The sequence below is a fragment of the Lissotriton vulgaris genome, chromosome 10 (genome assembly GCF_964263255.1).
Source record: "Lissotriton vulgaris chromosome 10, aLisVul1.2, whole genome shotgun sequence".
NCBI lineage: Eukaryota > Metazoa > Chordata > Amphibia > Caudata > Salamandridae > Lissotriton > Lissotriton vulgaris.
In genome coordinates this window covers 631,801,454-631,825,371 of record NC_141698.1, presented here as the reverse complement: position 1 = coordinate 631,825,371, position 23,918 = coordinate 631,801,454, and the positions used below count along the sequence as shown (strand labels likewise).

At 42.3% G+C, this 23,918-nt stretch overlaps 1 protein-coding gene across 2 annotated transcripts in view; it reads left to right on the top strand.

Moving 5' to 3' along the window:
- Positions 1-23,918, top strand: part of KMT2C (lysine methyltransferase 2C) — a 1,555,522-nt gene that overhangs the window by 90,240 nt on the left and 1,441,364 nt on the right. For both annotated transcript variants that reach the window (XM_086941472.1, XM_086941471.1), the window contains exons 3-5: positions 10,238-10,400; positions 12,917-13,088; positions 20,964-21,078. In XM_086941472.1, the coding sequence (XP_086797598.1) occupies positions 10,238-10,400; positions 12,917-13,088; positions 20,964-21,078 (450 nt within the window). The remainder of the gene's footprint in view (positions 1-10,237; positions 10,401-12,916; positions 13,089-20,963; positions 21,079-23,918) is intronic.

Below are 23,918 nucleotides of genomic sequence, written 5' to 3'. Positions count from 1 at the left end.
GTTTGGGGAGACTTTTCGGAAGCCTTATTATAAATCTCGCCCACCATCCCTATGGGATGGCATAGGCTCGACCTAAAAAGACAACAATTAACTATCCCCACTAACTAATATAGCAAACTAAAATAATAAACTTAAATAGTTATTTGGTATTCAAACTGTAATGATATAAGCTTTGTTTATTAAGTTGAGAGAGTCAGTTTTAGTATCAGGCAAAAACTGCCACCCTGCTAAAAGTGCACTTCATTTGAATGTAGAACTCAAAGCCACAACAAATTATTTAACAACGAATGCGCAGTCTTATTAAATGAATGCCTCAATCCAACCTTGCAAGGTGGCTTCGCACATGAGGTCACAGCATCCGCTCTAAACAATGCTTAGGCTGCAAGGAGGAGCAGGGTGTGAAGTCCTCTATGTGAACGTTGGAATCATTGCGCTCTGAACTTTAGTATGATCTGTAGCTGTGTACTTAAGACAGCCAGTGGTAAATAGAAAGTCATCCCTGTTAAAATGATAGGTTTATCTCCACCATCCCTTTCGCAATGGTCAATGTGATTCTTAAAATCAATCTACATGAGCATCCACAGTATCACAATGTTGTTGGTGACAGCTCATAACATCCTTGTGGTGATCTCCTTTTCACAGTTCTATTAAAATTTCCTCATCTTCATGCGATTCTTTTCAAATGCAACTAATCAATAAATAGTGTCTACAATAATCATAACTAAGTAGTAGCTCAAAACACCGTACCTCGTGATAGACTCTACATTTCTTCACAGTTATGCTACAATGCAGTAGAACTCCAATCTTTAAGAATTAGGATGATGGTATCCGTTGGTCCAGCCTGGTTGGTAGCTTCATAGCTTGATGGTGCTCTAGGCTCGCTTCCTGCCCAAGCCAGCTACTCTGTGCCGCATGTTAAGCACTGTCCCTTTTGAAGAAGACAGGTTCCACAGTTCATATGGATCATTTAGTTAATACTTTTTTGGTACATTAAGAAACCATCAAGGACCAGGTGGGCATCTGCGCATGCATAGCATAGGCACAACACATATCTCCCCTCTGGAACAAACATGACCAATAATGCTTATGATTATAAACTACCCAGTGAAATCAGTAGAGATATTTATATATAAATGTTAAAAAAAAGCAGTCTGGTAGGTTTTCCTACTGGATATTCCTGATGAGGTTCGCTTATGTAACATGAAAAGTAGTGCAGTCAGAGAGCGACATACAATTTAGTTTTTTGTTTGATTTACGGAAAGTTTAAAAAGGACTGACCTGAAGTAAGGGGGTTTTGAGTTATTAGGCAAGCGGTAATGGGCATCCATCACACCGGCCTGCTCCTAGAGCTGCTTGGAAATGTTTGTTCCCTGTCAGACCTCGGATATTGTGATGGATCAGCTCACTCATCTGGTGGAGCCGAAAGGTCGTCGTACTAGAAAGGCAGGTAAGGCCAAGAACGGAAGACACCACATACAAAGAGCTCTACTCCACATCTTTTCATTATTTTTTCCTGTACTCGTTTTCTGCAGGGATATTGACAGTTCGTTTATTCAGCCTGGCACAAAATGTCAACCTTATTAAAGCAACAGGGGGTGAATTAGTAATCATTCGCTCTGGTTCAGTTCTCGTTTTTAATTGGAATACTTTTAGTTTGTGGTCTTTGGGCGTTTGGAGCGAGGTATGAGTAGGCTTTTTTGTTTTAAATGCTGGAACGTTCTGATTTTGATAACTTTTTCGGGACGATATATATTAACTTTTATAGTTAGGGAGTGCATATTTTGTTACCGATGTTTACAGTTTTCATGTTTTTATTTTAAATAGGCAGATGGCCTAGATTGGGCACTACTAGTTGAATAGCTTTTTGAGTATCTGGTATACTTTGCTTTTATGGGGTCTGAACTCCCAAGATAGTGCAGCATTGTTTAAGACCTATTCACCTACCACATCTTCAACAGGCCACACTATAAATGGCTGTGTGTCTCAAATAGCTGATTTAACAGCTCTGACACAAGTAGTGGCAGGAGGACTGCGTTCTCAAATAACACTGTTCTGGATATATATTTTAAAATGAGCCTGTTAAAGGGAACAGTCGTATTTATGAAGAATAACCCAAGCCACCCAGTGGCTAGCAAGGCTTTAAAAAATGCACTACATGCCTTTGGACCTGCCGTTTGTCTACAAGAGATTTTGCGCAGAATACATTTTATTTACTAGTACTAATGTTCATCTGATCCACTGATGGCAGAATAGTAGTAATGTTGTTTTGGGACTTGATATAAAAGTAAGATTCTTTCAGGGTGGCACTTTAAAAAATATAATGTATCTATTTTATCTATTCAAACCAGGCAGCTCACTATTGGGCCTTCTGACCAAATTCACAAAACAGCACAACAGACACATTAGATTCCGTGTTCATTGAGGTATAGCTTGATGACGTTGAAATTGCTTTTCAGTCTAGAGCGCATTGGTGAACCCTGACGGGTGTTCACAATGTGATCTAGGTGCACCATGCTGGCTCATTATTAAAGTGTTTTTTTTTTTAAGTCCTCATCAAGCAAATTTCCTTGGGGTTTGGAGGAGTCGAAAGCCCCAGTATCCATTCAGTGGTTAGGAGTGGGTGGACCGGATTTGCCCTGGATGGGATACTTTTATGCTTGTCCTTATGGGGCTTTCTTTTGTCCATCCGAAGGTAAACTATTTTCGGCTGTGGGGGAGCTAGTCATTATGACTACTCGAATCAAGAATCAACTTGAGATCGTTGTTTCCTTTGCCTTAATCATTGGACCCCCTAATATTTATCTGGTTATATCTTTCCCATAGACTCCAAAATTTGTTTTTCTTAGTGCTTTTTCTTTGCTTCTCTAGTTTATACACCCTTAATATAGAGTTTAACCAGGCTGAGTGTTTTGGTGGTGATTGTTTAACCCAGTTTATGCATATCGCACTTCTGGCCAACAGGATCAATATAAAAATAATGTTTTCTTGGTCTTTAGATAATGGCAAAGATAGTGCGCTAACATGAATCCCAAAAATAACCAATTCTGTGCTTACCTCTATATGCTGGTCTATCACGTCAGAGAGAGTCTTACCAATCTGGTCCCAGTAGTCTTTTAACATTATGCAGCCCTGGAACAAATGTAAGTCGTCAGCTCTTTCTTCTCCACACTTGAGGCACTTTTTTGGTTCGTTGCTGGCCATTTTAGATCTTTTTGGAAACCAGTATGATTTGTGAATCGTGAAGAGGTGATTTTTCTTCAGAGCGGCGGCTTTTACTACATGCCCCATAATTGTGTTAGAGGTTAGCCAGAGCGTTGGAAAATCTAGCCCGGCATATCCTTCTCCCAGATGTCTTGTGGGGCTTTGTACTCTGCTTCACCTGCTCTTATTAGGCCCAGTACCAATAGGAAATTTCTTTTTTGAAGGGCTCTGGGTTCAGGAGTTTTTGCTCAATGGCCTCATCTCCTTGAGGTTTTTCTTTTAGTGTTTTTATCCAGCTGCTTAGTTGGTAGAATTTGAATCTGGATAATGACCCCTGTGTTTTTTCATATCGTGTATCCCATTGAACAATCTGGTTATTCTCTATCAATTGCCCCCAGTAGTCTATATTATGTTTCCTTAGTGGGTTTGCTAGGGCGTCTTTTAGACATTCTGGGACGCCTGGTAAATCCCAAATCGGCGTATGCTTGCTGTGATATGGTATTTTTAGGATTCTTCTTATATCAAGCCATGATCTTGCTGCTGCTTTTATCGTCTTTAGTTTAATCTTTTTGAAGAATTTGGGGTGGTCAAATTTGGATAAATAGTGGTCTTCTTCAGGGCCTATGAGGGCTTTCAGGTACATGGGCGCGTTTCCCCATTTGGTCAGTAGTCTCCTAAAGTTCTTCAACTGGAAGGCTCTACAGTACTCCAGTATGTCCGGGCTGGAGATTCCACCTTGTACTTTGCTGCTTCTTAGCTTTTTCCATCCGATTCTGACCCCCTTGGCTGCCCAAATGAAGCTTGATTTTTCCCCTTGAAGTTTTTTAATTTGCTCCATGTTGAAACTCAGCGGGATGGAGTTAAACACATATGTACATTTCGGAACTATGGTCATTTTAATTAGGTTAGACTTTCCTAAGAAAGATAGTTGTAGTTCTGACCAGCCCTTGAGTAATTTCCTTATTTCTTTGTCTACCCTGGAAAAGTTCAGGTTGGCTATCTCGTCTAATTCCTTTGTGTATTCTATTCCTAGATATTTAATTTTGTCTTTGATTAGAGGGTTTCCTGAGGCGGTATTCCACTCAAGGATTTCTGTTTTGGCTTTGTTAACCAAGTAACCTGACATCCTTGATGTTTGAAAGTTTGAAAGTCGTAATTCCTTCTTCTCCCCTAAATTGAATGGCCAATGATTCAATGTGAAAGTTAAATAGGAGGGGGGACAGGGGGGCATCCTTGCCTTGTGCCTCTTTTTATGTCTACATTGTTAGTAAGAGCATCATTTACTAGTATTTTTGCAGTAGGACTTGCATAGATGTTGTTTATAATGTTTTCGAGTTTGTCTCCCAGATTAAATTTTACTAAGATTGCGCTCAAAAAAGCCCAGTTGACTCTTTCAAACACTTTTGCAGTGTCGAAAGTTATTACTGACAGAGGAACAGTGTAATGAGTTGCAATATCCATGGCGGCAATGAGCTTGTGTGATATTTCATGAATTTGCCTACCTTTAATAAAGCCCTTTTGGTCTGGGTGTATTAGGGACCCTGCCACTGCCCCTAGTCTTTTTGCCGGAATCTGTGTATATATTTTGTAACCCACGTTCAAGAGGGAAATAAGCCTGTAGGATTCACATTTGGTTGGGTCTTTCCCTGGTTTTAAGATGATACTGACAATTGCGTCATTCCAGGAGTTTTCAGAGCTTTTGATTTCCTATTAATATACAATTTAGAAGGTCTGTGAGCGGCGTTACCAGTATTTCCTGTAGTTGTAAATAGATTTTGTTTGGTAAGGCGTCCGGGCCATCAGATTTACCTCTTTTTAAACTCTTAATTGCGGCTCTGACTTCATCTTTAGAGATCTCTTGGTTAAGAGCTAACTTCTGTTCCTGGGAGGCTGCAGGGGCCGTGATATTTTTTAGAAAGTTCTGTATTTCATCTCCTGCTCCAGTTAAATCTACTGTGTAAAGATTATCAAAGAAACGTTTAAATTCTTGCCTCATTTCCCTGCCTTCTGAGGTGTATCCTGAACGGCCCTCTCTCTGTATCTTTGTGATCCTGTTTTAAGTTCTTTCGGTTTTTGCTTTCCATGCCAGGATCCTCCTGCATCCTTCTCCGTATTCATAGTGAGCGAGTTTACTGGCTTCCCATTTTTCTCTTATTCTTGTTTCTAGGAAATCGTTCAGCTCTTCTTTCTTGTTTCCTATGTTGTTTTCTATTTCAGAGATTGACTGGCTGGATTTGGCAGTTTTCAGCTCTGTATCTAGAGATAGCAGGTCTTTTTCGATTGTTCAATGAAGTGTTTCTTCTCTCTGTTCCTGTGAGCTGCCATATTGAAAATTTTACCTCTGATAACCGCTTTGTATGCATCCCAGGTAATTTGTTTTGTAGTTCCGGCGCTATTTAAATCAAAAAACTGTTTAGTTTCGTCTGCCAGTTTTTCATTGCAGGCATGGTCCAAGAAGATACTCCTGTCCACCTCTGGGGGAGGGTTGAGGTTGAGTTGTACCGCTGAGTGGTCCGAGATGTGGGGTGGGATACGTTCAACCTTTATTGTTTGATCAACTAGGCTCCTACTAATGAGGATTAAATCTATTCTAGATGCATGTCCTAGTCTCTTGTTTTTAAAGGTGAATCAGTGGTTTTTGTTTAATTTTTCTTTCCAGACATCCACCATATCTAGGTCTTCCATGCATCGCCCAACCCCTTCTCGCATTTTAGGTAAGTTGGGGAGATTTTTTTGCTAGGTATCGATATTCTAAGGGATTTAATATGATTAAGTCCCCTCCCTTTATTATCGGAGTGTTAGTTTTTGGGAGGTTAGTATACAGCTTCTGAAGAGATTCAGGGTCGTCGGTGTTTGGGCAATAGTATCCCACCACAGTATGGAGTTGTTGTGGATTCTTGCCGTCACGATGACCCGTCTCCCTTTTCTGTCAGTGTCCGTTTTTCCAATCATCACTTTCAGAGATTTTTTGAAAATAATCGCCACTCCCTCTATGCTGCAGTTTTGGTTTGTGCAAATACAATGGTCTATCCAACCCTCAGTTTTAGAAATCGGCTCCCATTTCTCTTTTGTTAGGTGGGATTCTTGGATTAGAATTATTTCACTGTCGCAGTTTTTTAAGTATTCAAATATCTTCATTCTCCGCGTTTTAATTCTCAGTCAGTTTGTGTTCCAAGTTAAGATTTTGAGTCCCTTTTCTACGCTCTTACCGGTAGCCAACATCATTGGTCTGGTCTTCGTTTCTTTCATCTGGGGCTCTGTACCCCTCAAGTATTGCTTTTAGGACTTCTTTTTTTTCTTTTGTTCCCCATTTTGCTCCCCACCATGTGTTTTCTTTTTTATCCTTCTTTTTTTAGAACTTTTTGGTGGTCTTTTGTGTGTCGATGCCCACCCCACCCTGGAGAAGCCTCCCTTGTCTTCTTCCTTCTGGGCATTGGACTGCCCTTTTCTTGCCTTTGATTTTTAATCAAGTTTTCCTTTTCTTTTCCCACTGGTGTTGCGGCCTCCTTATTAAAGCATGGGCTATGATTTCTATTTTGAAGGTGATAGCACAAATCAAGGCCCACCAGGAAGATCAATTAGTCTTTCAGCTTCCTTCGGGTCTCTTATGTTGAGCATTTTCTTGTTCCACATAATTTTGAGTGACGCAGGGAAGCACATCTGCATATTTGCTCCGAGTGCCCTCAGTTGAGGCATATGTTGGCCCACTCCCATTGTCTGTCCTGGGTCGTTTTAGATATGTCCGATCTAATTCTACAGGACCAATCATCTTTGGTATAGGATTCTGCCTTTAGGCCTTCACTTAGTATTCGCTCTTTCAGTGAATACGTCTTAAAGTTAATCAGGACTTTCCTCTGGTTTTTCCTGAATTTCCCTTTCCTGAAAGGGTCCCGGTGCATCCTTTGGATGTCTTCATCAAGATTAACTGATTTGTCCAGGGGATTTTTTCCTCTAGTAGCTGGATTATGAATCCCTTTATGTCTCCTCCTTCGATTCCATCCGGAATGTTTAGGATTTTTATGTTATTTCTCCTAGCCTGGTTTTCCAGGGATTCCATTCTTTCGCTAATCTTAGCTTCCCTTGGTTATTTCTTTGTGATTTTCCTCAGTTTTCTTGTTAAGTGACTCAATCTCGCCCTCGACATGCATTACCCTGTCAATGAGTCTTTCTTTTCTGGTCAAGAACCTCGCACACTTCCTGTATTTTGGACTGGTTTTTTTCGGAAACTGCGAATTTGGTTCTTAGATCCTTCATCATCTCCTCAAGAAAATTCTCCGGGATGTTGGAGCCGCTGGTGTTTGTACCATTTGTGGCGGGAGTAGAGGGTGCCAGCAGTGTTAGCACTTGTCCCTGCAGATCGTCTTCTGGAACCGTCCTTGTAGTTTCAGGACCATTATCAATGACTATTTCTGTTCCCTCGGTGGAGAGGGCCTGGTATTTATTGCTGATAGTTGCACCGAAAGTTCCTCCGCTTTGTTTCTGTTTGGCCCTGCCTGATGTCGGTACGTCAAGTTGTGGTGTAAGTCCCGTGCAGGTTTTTTCTAAGTTAAGATTTTTGTCCTGAACTTTGAAGTAGGACCTGAGTGATGGAGTGATCTTTAAAGCGTTACGCCCTGCTGATTTCAGGCTTGCTTGGCTGGCTCTAGATCGGGGGGCTAGCGGTTGCCCTGAGATGTGTCTCTTATTCTTCCCTTTGTCAGCGCTGATTGGTGGCTGGCCTTTTTCTTTGGCTGGGTCAATAACTTTTGCAGTTTTACTCCTTAAGCTATAGCCCTCTCTCCCATGAGATTCACTTTCCTTGTTTCTACACGGTACCTGAGGACCTTGGGGAGCCTTGAGAGTTTCCAGTTTCTGACGTGCTGTTTCCACAGTGTCTGTTATAACCATTGGGGGTGGGGGGGTGGGGGGGGGGGTCTGGGCTCTTCTTAGGCTATCTGTTACTGACTGATTTTCCCACACTTTCTACAAGCCGGGGGGCCCGGGGGGAAGAGTGGTATTAGTACGGGACCTTTTAGACTTACCGAATCAAAAGGTTGCTGTTGTACTGTGGAGTTCCGTGTAGAGTTCTTACCATCTGATGTTGCAGTGTTCCGTTCTACTCTTGTAGCCACCTCCTTGCTTTGGAAAGATAACCTGCGCCCTGCTAGTCTGTTGCTGTGGCGTGCTTTCACTGCTTCTGCCCACACTCCAATTGAGTGGGGGGTTCTTCCAGTGGACTCCGTTTTCCTGTTTTTTAACGTGGAGGGACCTGCAAAATGCTCCCACACCCCCTTCAAAGCGTGTGCCGTGGTTTGATCATGTCTTAGCTTGGCTTAACATGTTGCTTGTAATGGTCTAGCTGTGAAGAAAAGGTTGTCTGAGGCACTAACAGCTGCTACTCGTGACCGGTATTCCCTCGTATTTCCCGCTCCACTCCCCCTCTGGAGCTAAGCTTTATTCTGCTTCTCGTATTGCCAACCTCTGATTACCTGTTTTTTCGCTTTGTCTCCTTCACTACTTGCCGGTATTCCCTCGTATTTCTCGCTTAATCCCGCTCAGGAGCTAAGCTCTATTTTGCTCCTTGTGTTGCCAGCCTCTGATTTCCCGTTTACCCGGCTATTCCGCTTTGCCTCCTTCACATCCTCACTTCTTTGTCCCTGTGTCTGAGGCCTTTGACTGTCGCGGCAACTCCTCTCCGAGACAGGCAGTGCAGGCTCTGAGCGCTGATTGCAGAGAGCACACAGGGCGCAGACCGCAGAGCTTCCCAGCAGAAACTTTCCAGGCGTTCGAGTCAGCCGCCGCCACCCGCTTTCCCCTGCTGTCTACTGCCGCCGCTTGCTGTCCTTTAGCTGGGGAACGGAACGTGTGCACAGACCGGCTCGAGCTCCGCCTCGAGCACCGCCGAGCACGGGTCCCGACTCCAGGCTCTCTTGCCGAGTTGAAGATACAGTCCGCTTAGAACCTCGAGCACGGGTCCCGATTCCAGGCTCACTAGCTGGGCTGAGGATGCAGTCCGCCTCGAAGCTCGAGCATCAGGTCCTGACCCGGTCTCGCACCTAGCCGTGCTACGCTTTCTGCTGCTACTGTTGCTTGGTGCCTCTGTCGGGTAAGGGCGAAACTCAGCGATTCTTTGGTGTACAGGAATGCCTGGAATGTTTGCTCTGCTAATTATGCTTTTACGCTCTCATATTTGCCAATAGTTACTGCCGCCATCAATTTCAGAGCATATTTCCTCTCCCAGTGGGCATTATCTGGTCTGCATTCACCTTTAGGGAAGGAGCTCACAACTGAGCTCTTCAGTCAGCCGCCATCTTTTGCCTTCCCATCGTTCTATTAAAGTGGTTTTTAGTGGCATTTCTGGCTCCAATAAGTAGAATGTAAATGTGACAATGTACTGTAAAGGCAACAGAACATTAATATCATTTAATATTCAGTGCATTGCAGCTTTTTTCTTATGGGCCCAACCGGTCACCCTGCGGTGTTCTCTAGAGTATAGCTTCAGTTCTGTCGCCTGCAGTGTCCTATACAGTATAGCTTTAGTTCCGTCATTGGCTCATTAATTTCCACTTTATACAGCAGATGTGTGGCAGATAGGTGACTACCTTTTGTACAGGGAGTTACCAATGAATCCAATCTGTATAAACTGCTTCCAAATAACTGTTGCGCCCATGTCCTGCAAATATTGCAATGAAATAAAACTTGCGTCTTGAGAAAATTGAGTGCTACATACATTCAGTTAAAGCTAGATGTGAACACAGGGTCTGCTCAGTTAATGGTGGTTGTTCGAAATAGATTCAGAAGCCACTTGCATTCTGTTGATTTTTGCCAGTATCGTTTTTGTCTCATATTTATATAATGCATATAAATCACACTAATGAATAGTAAGTCAAAGAAACACAAACCTGTATTAATGTAGTGTTTGTTATGTAGTTCTCTCTGTATGGCCCTACAAATGTTTGTCTTAACATTTGAATCTGTATGTAAAAGTCTGTGTGTAAGAACCATGTATCTTGTTCCCCTGTTAAACATGCAATTCTTTTTTGCATTGTGTTTTTAGCGTTGTGCGTATTGTAAGCACCTTGGAGCCACTATTCGGTGTTGTGGTGAGAAATGCCTGCATACATACCATTACCCATGTGCAGCTGGAGCCGGTACCTTCCAGGATTTCAGTCATTTTTCCCTTCTTTGTCCTGAACACATTGACCAGGCTCCTGAAAGATGTAAGTAGGCTCTCATTTCTGTGCATGTTTTATGTGATTGATCATCTTCTACAACCCACTCCTTCTTAAGAGGATTCATTTCCCTCTTTTTTCATTACTTCAATTACTTCTAAAAGCTAGTGTGTGCCTAAGACTGAACACTGATAAGCTGGATCCCAGTATTTGGAACCACATAAACACATTATTCCTGCGTGGAGGGCTGTCTGATTTGATTAAGGCGCCTCTGTGACAAACTTGTTCAGCCTACTAATTTTCAACCAGATCATAACCGTGCAGTTATTAGAAACAGAACTATTTTTTTTCTTGCATACCGAAGTCTGAGGTTTTACAGCCAGGTCTGTCTGACTAACCTGGATTCAATGGTATAGTTTGCACTGCCCCTTGGAGGCAGCTTTCTTTCGGCAATTTGTGTACAGCATCAATTAAATAAATAAAAATGCAACTATAAAGGCAGGTTTAGCGTGTCATAGAGGCTGTTGGGCAGGGAATTGAATTACCATTGGCCTAGCCAAATTAGACAGGGATCTATGCATCTCCCTCCATTTTTTAACCTAGTTCTTAACATAATTTTAGGTAGGATAAGATAATATGTGTGGGAACATTTGAGTTAATAAAGTTTTCTAAAAAGTACGTCGGCATATCTCATTCTGGTCAATAATTCCAGAGAGTTTCTTCAAAGTGTGTGAAGAAGACTGTGCTACAAAGGCTAGCTCTGGCATAGTAGGACGTCCTGACTTAGATGGCAGGAGCTTTAAAATGTGGAGAACATTATGTTAGAGGCATATGAGCTGCAGACCACACACTAGTGCATAGATCGCCATCTGGTGGTGGGCCCGGATGATTACACTTTGTAATTTCCGAAGCAGAGGATTCAGCTTCTGGAGCCGAAGGACAATCCAAAGACGACTATCTTCTTCCAGCTGGTCAACAGGTCGTGAGTACAAGCGTCAACCCTGTTCACACCCCCATACCGGGACAGGCTTCGGTTCCACCTCCACATCCGGGTCCAGGTGCACACCGACCAAATCCTTCAGATGCCCTGCCTTCTGGCTCTGCAGCGAAGAATCTAAAAAATCCTCCAGTCGACTCGGGCTCAAGTCAGTCTGTCGGTCCTGACAAGCAAAAGGTCCTAAAACCAAAACTAACTCCGGCACCGAAGCAGCCCTCTGTACCGAAACCGGTCGAGCCGAAAACAAGCTCAGCACCGAAGGCAGTTCCCAACCCTATCGAACCGAAGCCAACTCCGGTTCAGAAAAAAGTCAACCAAAAGCCCATCTCGGCACCGAAACACACTTCGGCTCCAAAGGCAGACTATCTCAAATGGGCTTTGGGACCAATAATTCCGAATCCGAAAAGCTTCGATCCGAAAAAGAAACACAACACCAAGACTTCGGATCCGAAACCTAGAACTGCTCTAAAGACTGCAATAGACACTAAAACCTTCTAAACAATTCGGTCCCAAGCAAGACAAGTCTGCGCCGAAAAAGGATAGTTACACCGAAGAGCTTTTCGGCCCAGATCCAAGACTGCACATATAATTATAGTGCCTGAAAATAGGAAAATGGTCTCTCCCAAGCCACCTCCAGTTCAGCTCAAAAAACATGCTCAAACTTCCCCCCTAAGAATTCCTTTACCATTGCCAGAGGTACCACTTGACATTTCCCCTGCGCACTCTCCATCCACCATGCATAGTCCTATACCAGAGGATGATGTTGATGAAGAGAATTTTTAAAGGTTTAGTTAAATTGTCAGTAGTCTTCCAGGTGTAAGCACAGTGTATGGCACACAAAATATTGTTTACATGAGTAAACCATGGGTTTCTACGTTTTACCGTCCAAGACATGATATCTGTCTACTGTTAATGAACAAAACAAATCCTGGGGACAGTTGAGGACAAATTAAAAAGCCTTGCTAAAGCCCCTAGGCACGTGTTGCCAAATGGAAACCTAGTAATGCAACAGTAGAAAAGTAAAACCAATCACACAAGAATCATTTCAGATGTATGTACATGAAATCTTGGAGAAAGAGTGAAATGCATGAGCTTGAAAAAGGCATAATTATCAGTCACATAAAAAGCAAAAGAATGTAAACGAAAAAGTAAATGAACACTACTTGAAGCAGCACATATGTCTGATAATTTCTGTACAATACCATAATGTCCTCAAGATGGAACATATACCTCATTACGTTACATAAATAAAGCCGTAGTGTAGTAGGCTGAGCTGCTGTAGGTATACTTAAGTAAATTTTAGCTAGCACAAACTTGTGATTTTGATGTGTTGTCATTGGATTCCCTTGAACGAATGCCCTAATTGTACCTCTGTTCATTTGCAACCAAAACAGTTACCTTGACATATGCCCCTCCGTGTTCAGTTGATGACTGAGTTTACTGCTGAAGTTTTCACAACAAATGTGCGACATGAAAATGCAAATGATTGATGGAAGCTGAAAATCACTGTCTATTAATGACTTTTTGTGCTATTAATGACTTATTGCACATTTGTAATCTATTTCAGCAAAGGAAGATGCAAACTGTGCTGTGTGCGACAGCTTTGGGGATCTCTCAGACCAGCTATTTTGTACTACCTGTGGCCAGCATTACCACGGGATGTGCCTGGATGTTGCAGTAACACCTTTAAAACGAGCAGGCTGGCAGTGTCCAGACTGTAAAGTGTGCCAGAACTGCAAGTAAGTTAGCAAAAGGTTGTTTCTTTGTTTTTAGGGTATTTTCAGAGCCACACTTTTCCTATTGATTAATTTTGTTGTCTTTATACAACGTCCAAAGGTTTCTGGTAAATTGTAGACACGTGCACATCCTGCCACCAGCACACACTCCCATTTTTCATTTAAGTTCTCATTATGCTTCTTAAGTTAAACTTTAAATCCATAAGAATTTGACCGACACAAATTGATGTATCTGTGCTTACTGGATTAGGGTCCTATGCTCTTGATGTTTTGTGAATTGACCAGGTAAGGATCTTGAACTTGTTTAGGATTAATTTGGCTAAAGTTTCGAAGGAAGTAAGAAACCTCGTAATCACCATGGACTCCAAGCTGTCGATGAATGCCCAAGTGGACAAACTAGCAAGATCAAGCATTGTCACTATAAAAACGCTACAATGAATTTTCCCTCATTTGGGATATCCACACAAAGTCCAAGCTACCATCTCCCTTGTTCTGTCCACTCAATTACGCCAATAGCCTCTACCACGGATCACCTTTAACAACCATGAAAAGACTACATCGGATTCAGAACTCGGCTGCCAGACTACTCTTGCCTATCAAACCTCAAGACCATATCTCACCTACCTTGAAAGCCCTGCATTGGTCACCAGTTGCCAGAAGATCCACGTTCAAGCTACATTGTATCACCCACAAAGCAATACATCGAATGGAACTGCTGTCATCAGGAATAAAATCAGCAATCACATTCAACAAAGGATACAAGAAAAAACCATGGGTGGCACATCCTTCTCTGTTCAAGCAGCCAAACTATGGAGCTCTTTACCCCCCCAACATAAGATCCACCGACAACCACCTTATCATCAGAAAACTACTCAAGAATTGTTTCTTCCCCGCATAAGCACCATACACAAACAGAAATTTACAGCATATCCCTCTGTATATAAGCATTTATTTTCACTATAGATATGTACCTATCTTTGTGTATTGCTTTACATACACATGTAGAATAAAATCATCTCTGGTCAACATGTACTTGCTTTCATTGTGCATTTATGTAACTCCATGTACTTGTATCTGTGTGTCTTGTTACTTTTCTCCTGAAAAAGCATATCCAATGCACTACCCTATTTCTCATCCTTTACCTCTATACATATCTTTAATCTACATATACTTACCTCCTTTATGCATTATATACTTTCAATGTACTTATGGGTCTATATATTTATCACTTTCTTCTAATTTGGCATTTCCAATGCACTACCATATTTCGTAGCCTATGCTTCTCTCAATATATCTTCTAGCCCAACTTTCTGACTCATCCCAAACTACTTTTCTACTACTCTTTCCAATGCACTACCCTATCTCTCAGCCTATACATCTGTCAATATATCCTCTACAGCCACGCTTTTGTTTATCCCTAACCCCATACCACTACTATAATCCTCAAAATAACCCTTTCTAAACTCTTACTCTACCACTCCCTGCATCATCTGACACCTCTTTTACTAAACTGATCCCCCAAAACAAACCTCTCTAAACTCTACCCTCTGACTCTTCCCCTCCAAAAAACATTTTTACTCACCCAAAAGCCTCCTCCTACTGGTATGACCTAAAATAAAAAAATACTTCACTCTTCTATCCCTCCACCATCCTTTTTAATCAAAATAGAGCCTAACATGTTCACATCTCAAATTCCATATTTTACTGTACAAACTCACCACTAATCCTTTGAGTTCCAGAGTAGCGTGCTACTCGACAATAAAGCGTTTCAACACCCTATCTGGGTTACAAGCGCTATGTAAATGCAAACCTTTTTTCCCTTTTCTACCCCTCCCCAACCCTTCTCAATCCAAATAACTGACTAACATATCCACCACTCAAATTAATTTTATTTTTCACCATACTAATTCAACACTAATCCTTATGGGTTCCAGAGTAGTGGGCTAGTCGCCAATAAAGCACTTCAAAACCCATCAGGGGTAGCAAGCACTATATAAATACAAACCTCTTTCCCTCTTCTATTCCACCGCCTATCCTTCTCTATCTAAATAAGTAAATAACATATCCACCACTCGAATTACTTCATATTTCACAATACTAAGTTTCAACACTAATCCTTTATGAGTTCCGGAGTAGCGTGCTACTCTCCAGAAAAGCGCTTCAACACCCATCCGGGGTAACAGGTGCTATATGAATGCAAACCTTTCTTCCCCTTCTATCCCGCCACTATCCTTCTCAATCCAAATAACTGACCAATATCCACCCCTCAATTACTTTCATATTTCACCATACTAATTTGCCACTAATCCTTTATGGGTTTCCGGAGTAGCGTGCTTCAACACCCCATTAGGGGTAATAAGCGCTATATAAATACAAACCTTTTTTCCTCTTCTATCCTTCCGAATCCAAATACCTGACTAACCTCTTCACCATTTAAAATTTACTTGCATGTTTTACTATACTAATTCAACACTAATCCTCTATGGGTCCCGGAGTAGTGTGCTACTCGTCGAAAAAAGCGATTTTACACCTCGTCAGGGGTAGTAATATCTATACAAATGCAAATAGAATACAATACAATACTGTTCAACCTCCATTGATCCAAGTGCATCAAAGATGTAAGTGTGATCAATATCTTTTGCTGCAGAGTCATCAGTTCTTAAAATGTGCTAGCTAGGCAAGTAGAGCATTCTTAGTCAGCGATAAATGACTATTCTGCCCACCTGCCCGATCTCGTAACCATTACCTCATAACCTACTTCTCAGTCTTTGCCTTTAGTAAGCACTACATCTTTTGGAAGTGAGTCTTGCTGCTTTTCTAGCTGCTATGGAGAAACATTAAAAAGACTGACAAAGAGGTGGTATGGCCCTGTGGCCATTTCTGTTTTCTGACCCATTTATGAGATCCTCTGCTAGCCTTACTTGCTGCATGGCACACAACATAGCCAGACCAATGGAGAAAGGTGAAAATCAAATAACCCCTTGCAAAGGTAACAAAAAAGTTCAAGTTTCAGAAGGGTGTACGATCTTTGGCTTTCCCACTGCTTCGTGGTTTGAACGGGAGAACCTCCTCTCTGTTAGGCTGTTAGGTGGTGGATTGTCTCTTTTGGCTAATATTCTACTTTCTATGCTGTTCACTTCTGTATTTGTAATATACCAAGGAATATGGGTGGCAATAGTTTTCTTCCTTTGCTCTTAACTAAGCGTTGTGTGTGTTTTTTTTTTTTAGCAGTAATGGGTGCTTTTAAAACTAAATTATGAGCTGATAAATATTTAGGACCGTCATTCCACCCTACGTCCTCCAGTCTGTCTCCATTCAGCAAATGCATTCTTTTCTTGTCAATTAATCTAAGCAATGAGACCTCTTAAGCCCGAAAACTACGCATCTCTTTTGATTTTTTTACTTGAAAACTTCTACTAATAATAATAATTAAAAAGGAAATGATACCTGGCTACAGTTATGGCTTATTCCCCCTATTATTGTTTCTACTGGGAGGAGTGGCAGAATACACAGTCACCTGTGCGTTACAGAGTTTAGTCAGTTTTCAAATGTAGAATAGGCAATGTGTGTTTATTATGTTCTATGCCTTGGTTTCAAGGGCACACCAGTCACAACTATCAGGATTCTTGAGGATTTTCTTTGCAATAGCACATTGTGGGGTAAGGGTGCCTAGGTGATGAGGTTCTCAATTCCAACATCTATGAAATTAACATTTATTGCTGGCACAGTATAAGCTATAAGTGTTCAGTTTGAGTTTTATTAACTAGTGTGCTTTGTCGCTACACATATGGGGCAGCATTCTATGTAAAGGATCTTGGGAACTGAAGTATTGCATGACATTTGCCCTTTAGGTCTCGCCTCTCAATGCGCATGCGCATTGAGCGGGACTATAGGGGTTTAAATAAGGTTTACCTAGACTGGTGATTGGCTGGCGATTTGATGCTGTGCCCGTGCGCTTTTAGGTCAATGCGCATTGACCTAAAACGCGAGTGCACATCATCAAATCACCATCTGTTCCCCAGCAGCACTCCTCCCACACCTTTGAAGTGAAGCTTAGCTTCACTTCACTTCAAAGGCCCCTGCTGCTTCACACCCTCATCGCCGCTCTCCCCGCTCCGCCCCCTCCCCTGCCCGCCGTGTCGCATTTCTCCTCCCCCCTCCCCTTCTCTGCCTTCTGTCGTAGTTTGGTCTCCTTTATTTTAAGTTTGCCGAGAACGCGCCCTCCTTTATCAGCTGAACGCATTCCAGGAGATTTGTGTGACTGTGTTGCCGATTTTTCAGCTGATTGCATTTGACCATTCAAGACTCTCCAGCTGCACATGGCTCAGCGGCTTTTTGCGTGGGAATGAAGGGCACAGTAGACATCCAAGGTAAGTAAAACTGTGATTTATTTCCAGTAAAGTTGGAGCCCTCTGGTCTCAGGTCCACTCTCCGTGAAATCCCAACTGCATCTCCAGATACGGTTACAGATACCATTGAGAAGGAATGCGCCATGAGCCCTGTATGTTACATGTAATAAATAATTAGATAATCGCCTCGCAGGGGCTCTGCTTGCTATTACAAAACAAATATAAACATTGTGCGTGACCTCGCTCGCGATGAGCCCAGATCATCACTCGCGTGGTTATGGCCCTAAGCACCAGATGAATCCCATGCTATATCACCATCCCTTTTTTAATGAACACAGAATTACAATTTTAATGCACATAGAAATCTTTCAACCTAGCAGGCATAGAAACATAGCGTGTTACTCTGGAGTGAGTCAGTGCACTGTTATGAGATGCAATAGGAGCGGAATCATCATGGAGATCTAAAACCTATTATCATGTGCACTATCAGTAGAAATTTCCCTTGCGAGATCAGAATCCGAAAAAGTTGATAACCTGAGGTTGTACAAGGTCTGAAGACAAAACATAATTTCCCAAATTAAACCAACTTTCCAATTCCAACTTTTTTATATTTGCAAATGTCATGAGCCTGCTCAAGTGTTAATTTGATTAGATCTTTTTTACTCCACCACCCTTTGGCTTGCAAGAAAACAGCACCTTTAGTAACTTTCTCAACTTGAATGGATTCAGAATATACAGTTTTTCCCTTCATTACCTTGTTCGGTTGTTTGAGAACCCAGATTTATTTTTTTGAAACTCAAAGCACTTTACCTCACGAGTGGCATCGTAATATAACTCTCGTTTCAGGTGTGCAGCCTCAACTCTGTTTGACCAATTTGGCAATAATACAATAGCAAGGTTTATCTTTAGGAAACGTGTCTTTTAACCAATCAGGAAACACCTCTGACCTCTGCATTCTTTTCCTTAATAGGAGAAAAGGAGACACTCCCGTAGTACTGCTGGCTACGGCGTGAGCAGTTCTATGTGCTCTCCTCTTCTGTGCTGGCATCTGGAAGGTGTATGCCCGGTCGTCTTCATAACTGCATTGACACACGTTTCGAGCTTGAGGTGATCGGTCCCATGTGGTTCCACTTTGTTTCTCTGCCTCGGTTCCTGGACTGCCTCTTTGTTGGGCTTTCGCAGATGAGTGGGGTCTGATGGTTGGTCTGGTCTTCAGGTTTTTTTGAGGGGTTGTCCTTTCTGGGTCCATTCCCTCAGGTAGGGTGTCATGCGTGGATCTTGCATCTGGTTTTCGCCGGAGCATAGTTTTCATTGCAAGAGTGCTAAATGTGTATAGCAGCTGCCACTCAGTTGCCAACAAGGTCTGGAAGCTGTGCGGGAGAGTAATACTGTGCAGGCCAGGGCTAAGCTATAGGCCGCCGTCTGTGTAATCTCCAGCCATCGCCATCTGTTCCCCCTCCCTAGCCGCCAGCACCTCCCCTCTCTCTCCCTGCACAATGCTTCTACCCACATGCTAGTCGGTTGCTGCACATATAATTAAACCATCAGGAATACATTTTGCCCACACACACAATCCCACACACACACAACCCCCCACACACACACACAACCCCCCACACACACAACCCCACTCGCCCCCCACACACACAACCCCACTCACCCCCCCCACATACCCACCACCCCCCCCACACACCCCACCCCCCACCCCCCCACCCCCATAGCCCCACACACCAACAACATCACTATGCGCTACCACAGCATCACTGAACGCCACAACATCACTCGCCACCACAACAACTGGCACTTCTTGGATTGCCTTGTCCTACAGCTATATTCGACCTGTTCTGAACTAGAGTCTCATAATTTTCACAATTTTGCAGTAAAACGATCAAAGAGGTACTAACTTAATTTCGACATCATTATTGAAGTGCAGTTTATCTTGTCTTCCTCAGTACTTCGTACATCTCTCTAGAGATGTGGCATAACGACCAGAGCTGCCATCTAAGTCACGTAAATACAAAACATGTTGCATTACAAATGCTATAGGTGTCACATTCGCCAAAGTTATAACTATTGGCATTGTAAATGACAAAGCTATCAATTTAGCTATTTTAAAAACCAACGCATAAATAAAATATATTGTCATTTACAAGACCAATAGCTCCAACTTTTCTAATGCGAGACCTATTGCATTTCCAATGCTTGTTATCATATGGGGTAGCATTTTATGTAAAGGATCTTGGAAGCCTGAAGTATTGGATGACATTTGCTTTTTAGCATTAGTGTTGTTTTAGAACAATCATTCCCCCCCACATTTGAGTTAGTGTGGCATAGTATTGTGACTAATTGTGTAGTTTCCTAGAAAGAGGATGGTTACATGTTTTATACTCCTAGGCCTGTTTAACTTTTGAAAATGTAAATCTTGGTTTGGAAATAAAAATGATTTTTATCAGTTTAACATGCTGACTAAGACGATAAAGGAGAGGTAGGGCACAGAATTAAAAAAAAATCCACTGATTGAGGGTTTTGAGCACTGTGTGCTTGTAACTATAACTTTAGAACAATATATAATGATAGTTTGTTTCAGTGTTGGTAAATTGTGCAGACTCTTACCACAGGATGTGTTGAATATATAGTCCGGATCTTTTGGATTATTTGGGAATTGTGTAAGGTCTTATTTGATAGGTATACTTCTTGAGAAAGATATTCTGTAATAAAGTTCTTTAACACATGATCTCAGGACAGTTTTACAAGCAGATAGAAAATGCTGTAAACATTTTTAACCTAATGTTTCTAATTTTATGCCGTTCAGTTTTTTTTCTACATTTAGTTTTTAAAGTTGAAAGATATGTAGCAAGTGTTTCAGTTTCATATGCAAATCTTGTTTTGTGTTATTTTGAAGTTCTATCTGTTTTTTCAGTTTGTCACGGGATCTAGCATCTGGGTGTGACTAACCAGCTAGATGGTGTTAAATATAAGTAAGGTTTTCTTTTTTGAGACTTCATGGTTTCCCTATTGCTTTCACCTATGAAGTACATGTATGTGGAAACCTCAAAAGTGCTAGAAAAATTGTAAACTACAACTTTGGTGCATAGCTCAAAATATAGTGATTTTAGAAGGTGAAATGAAACTTTTTGGTGTGATTTATTGACCATTTGAGTGAAACGTTTGTCTTTAATTTAATTTTTCTTATTTTTCTTTTCCCTGGTTGAACAAAGAAGCAATCACAGATTCAGGGAATTGCTGCAAATGCTGCGTGCAATGTCATTAAAGAATAAGCTAATCACGGTAGTGTAGAACTTCTTAGCATTAAATATTAAACAAGAGGTGGTGTGGTTTTGTCATTTTAACTCTGGATTACCTTTTCTAGTTTGAGTTTTTCCTTTGAGGATATGACCCACCCTGGTCTTTCTCACATTCAGATTCGACATCCGTGAAAGAAGTCAATCGTGTGTCCCCAAAGAAACAATCATACACTGAAACATCAGTTAAAACGGTTGAATTATGTATGTATTGTCTTTTATTTTAGGCAATCTGGAGAAGATAACATGATGTTGGTGTGTGACACATGCGATAAGGGGTATCATACCTTTTGTTTACAACCGATTATGGACTCTGTACCAACAAATGGCTGGAAATGTAAGGTAAGTTGGTGTTAGCTGTAATGTGGTCAACTCTTTTATTACAGCCTATTCCTTGACATTTTTAGTATTTACTTTGAGTTGTAATACTATTTGCTGTTATTTTTTTTTATTTGTAGATGTAGCAGTTGGTTCCTAAATTTCGTTATTATTGATGGAAAGTTATTTTCTGTTGTCACAGTGAAACTAGAAAGCTCCTCTTTGAGGCATGTGAGCTGTAGATCACATGCTTTGCATACTCCTGACATCCAGTATTGAATCCGGATGTTTGCAAGTTTTTGTCTACGAAGAAGTCTTTCAAGTCACGAGGTACGGTGACTCCTCTTTTCTGTGATAGTGTGCATGGTCATCGATTCCATTGTTAGATTGTTTTTTTTCCGCCATCGGGTTCGGATGTGTATTGTTGCACTCCGGTTTGGAATCATTTCTCGGGTACCCTCGGAGCGCAATCCACTCTACTCTCGATGGTATTGTTTCAAACGAGTTTCCCACTTCGCGTTTTGATTCGGTCAACGAAATCTCCATTTCCAAACAGAAAATCTTGTGGGCGGCCTTCGGGTTTAACTACGTCGGTCCGGCTCTTCGCCAATGGACCGGACTCCATTTAAATTCTGCACTCGGTGCCACACCAAGTACCTGTATACCGACTTGCACCAGGTTTGTAATTTTTTCTTGTCTCCAGAGCACAGACAACAAGACTGTGGCGCGTGCAACTCTTTTCGATCCAAGAAAACTCACCAAGATCATCAGGCTTGACGTCGGGAGATGCAGCGCCAGCATATCGACCACAAGCCAGATATCTTCGGTGAAGATTCCGAGCATGATGCCCTTGAGCCCACAGCGACTGAGGAAGAACGGGCCTTCGAAGTGTCGGACCCTGATTCAGAGTTTGAGATAAACGTCGATGATGTGCTGCAGGGACAGGGTGATATGAGTACAGAAAAACCTTTGCTCCGTCCACCCATCCCTCTCAAATCTAAGGCTTTGGCACCACCTCTGCCTTCTGGCCAAGGTCGGCAACGACACAATGTTTCTGACACTCTGCCTCATGGCTCGACACCAAAACATACTGTCTAGCCTTCCGGCTTGGGACCGAGACAGCCAGCCCAAAGTCACTTCGGAGCTGAAACCTTCCGGTTCCAAGTACAAAGTAGTTTTGGAGCTGAAACCTTCGACACTGAAAACCAGTAAACAGCCTTCTGTCACTCCATCTTGGTTCCAAAATCTTCTGTACCGAAAACCAAAGAACCCCCGTTGGAACCTTTTGATCTGAATATAGACATTGTTCCATCGAAACCAGATCCAAAACAAAAGAACCACTATATTAATCGTGGCACAGGATATATTCAGCCCAAGACACCATCCAAGCACAAGCTTCCTCATGATGATAGTCATTCTAAAATCCCTTTGAAGAAGAAACATGTTGGTACTAGCTATTTTCATCCACGACCATCACTTCCTTCTCCTCCCCAATTTTACATCCTTTACATATTACTCCTCATCACTTTCCATTATCTCCCCATGGAGGAGACAATACTGATGAGGGAGACGCACGTACCAGCGGATTCATGGACCGATTATACAATTGATCCTCCAACGGATAATGACCCTGACCTTTACCCTGCCAAACCGTTTCCACCTAATCACAATTTCTCTTATCAAGAACTCATTGCCAGGGCTGTACAATACCATGGGGTGGAGCTCCACAAAGAATTCTTAGCGGAAGACTCACACAGGTTGAGCCACACACTCCCTATGCTCAAAGGTATGATGAGGCACGCAGATGAGATTTTTAGAATCAATCATTTTTATTTGTGGAAATCATGATATATGAACACAGCTTCCTGCCTACATCTCAAGGCCGGCAGGGCGAAAAAATGAGCATGAGTACACAGCTTGGAGGCAAACAACCCGGAAGCCGGCCACGTAATAAGTGAAAGTGTAGGGCATCTGTGTTGACTTACAATTTAATGGCAACCAAACTGAAACCAAAATAAAACAAAGAGAAAACAACATAGACAAAAATCCCCCCCCCCCAAACCCCTATCCCACCCCCCCTCTCCGCACCAGTACTACCTTACGCCGTGAGCCCGTATCACCAAGCATCACTCGCTAAAGGGTCTGTACTCAATCTGCCAACTTTTGAATGTGACCAAGAGGATCTACTGGAAGCAACTTGAGGATCTGTAGGTATTTAAGGCATGTCACGTCTCAGGTCTTTCGTGAGTAATTGCAAAAGGGGCCTCATAATTTCGTATAATCTTGACCATTCCCCTCCACACTGAGCGACATGCGCTCCATAGCTAGGAGTTGCCACAAGTGATGAACCCAGGCCAGTACCTCGGGCGTCGTCGTCCCACACAGAGCTAAGATGACCTGTCGGGCTGCCAGCCACACTAATGCTATCTGTCTACCTCGGAGGGACCTCAACCGGAAGGCTTTAGGGTAGAGAGGCCTAGTAATGTGTATTATGGGGAACGGGGCAGTGCAATCTGAAACGCAGCATCAATATCATCAAGAACCGCTGTCCAATATCGTTGCAGTTTCAGACAGTGCCATAGCAGGTGAGCTAAAGTTCCAGTTAACCAGCAGCCCATCCAACAGAGATCAGTTTTGTTCTTGTCCCAGCAGTGCAGGCGGGCAGGGGTGTAGTACCAATACTTAACTTCTTTGAAAGTGGTCTCGATCTCCGCCCCAGCTGTTTTATGTGCAGTATGGTGTGCCCTATATAGAATGTGCTCCCATTCCTTAGGGGATAAGGGCCTACCCAATTCCATTTCCCAGAGCACCTGCACCCGCGTACGGTGTCCAGGGGGGTGTGTCATAAGCATGGAATACAGTTC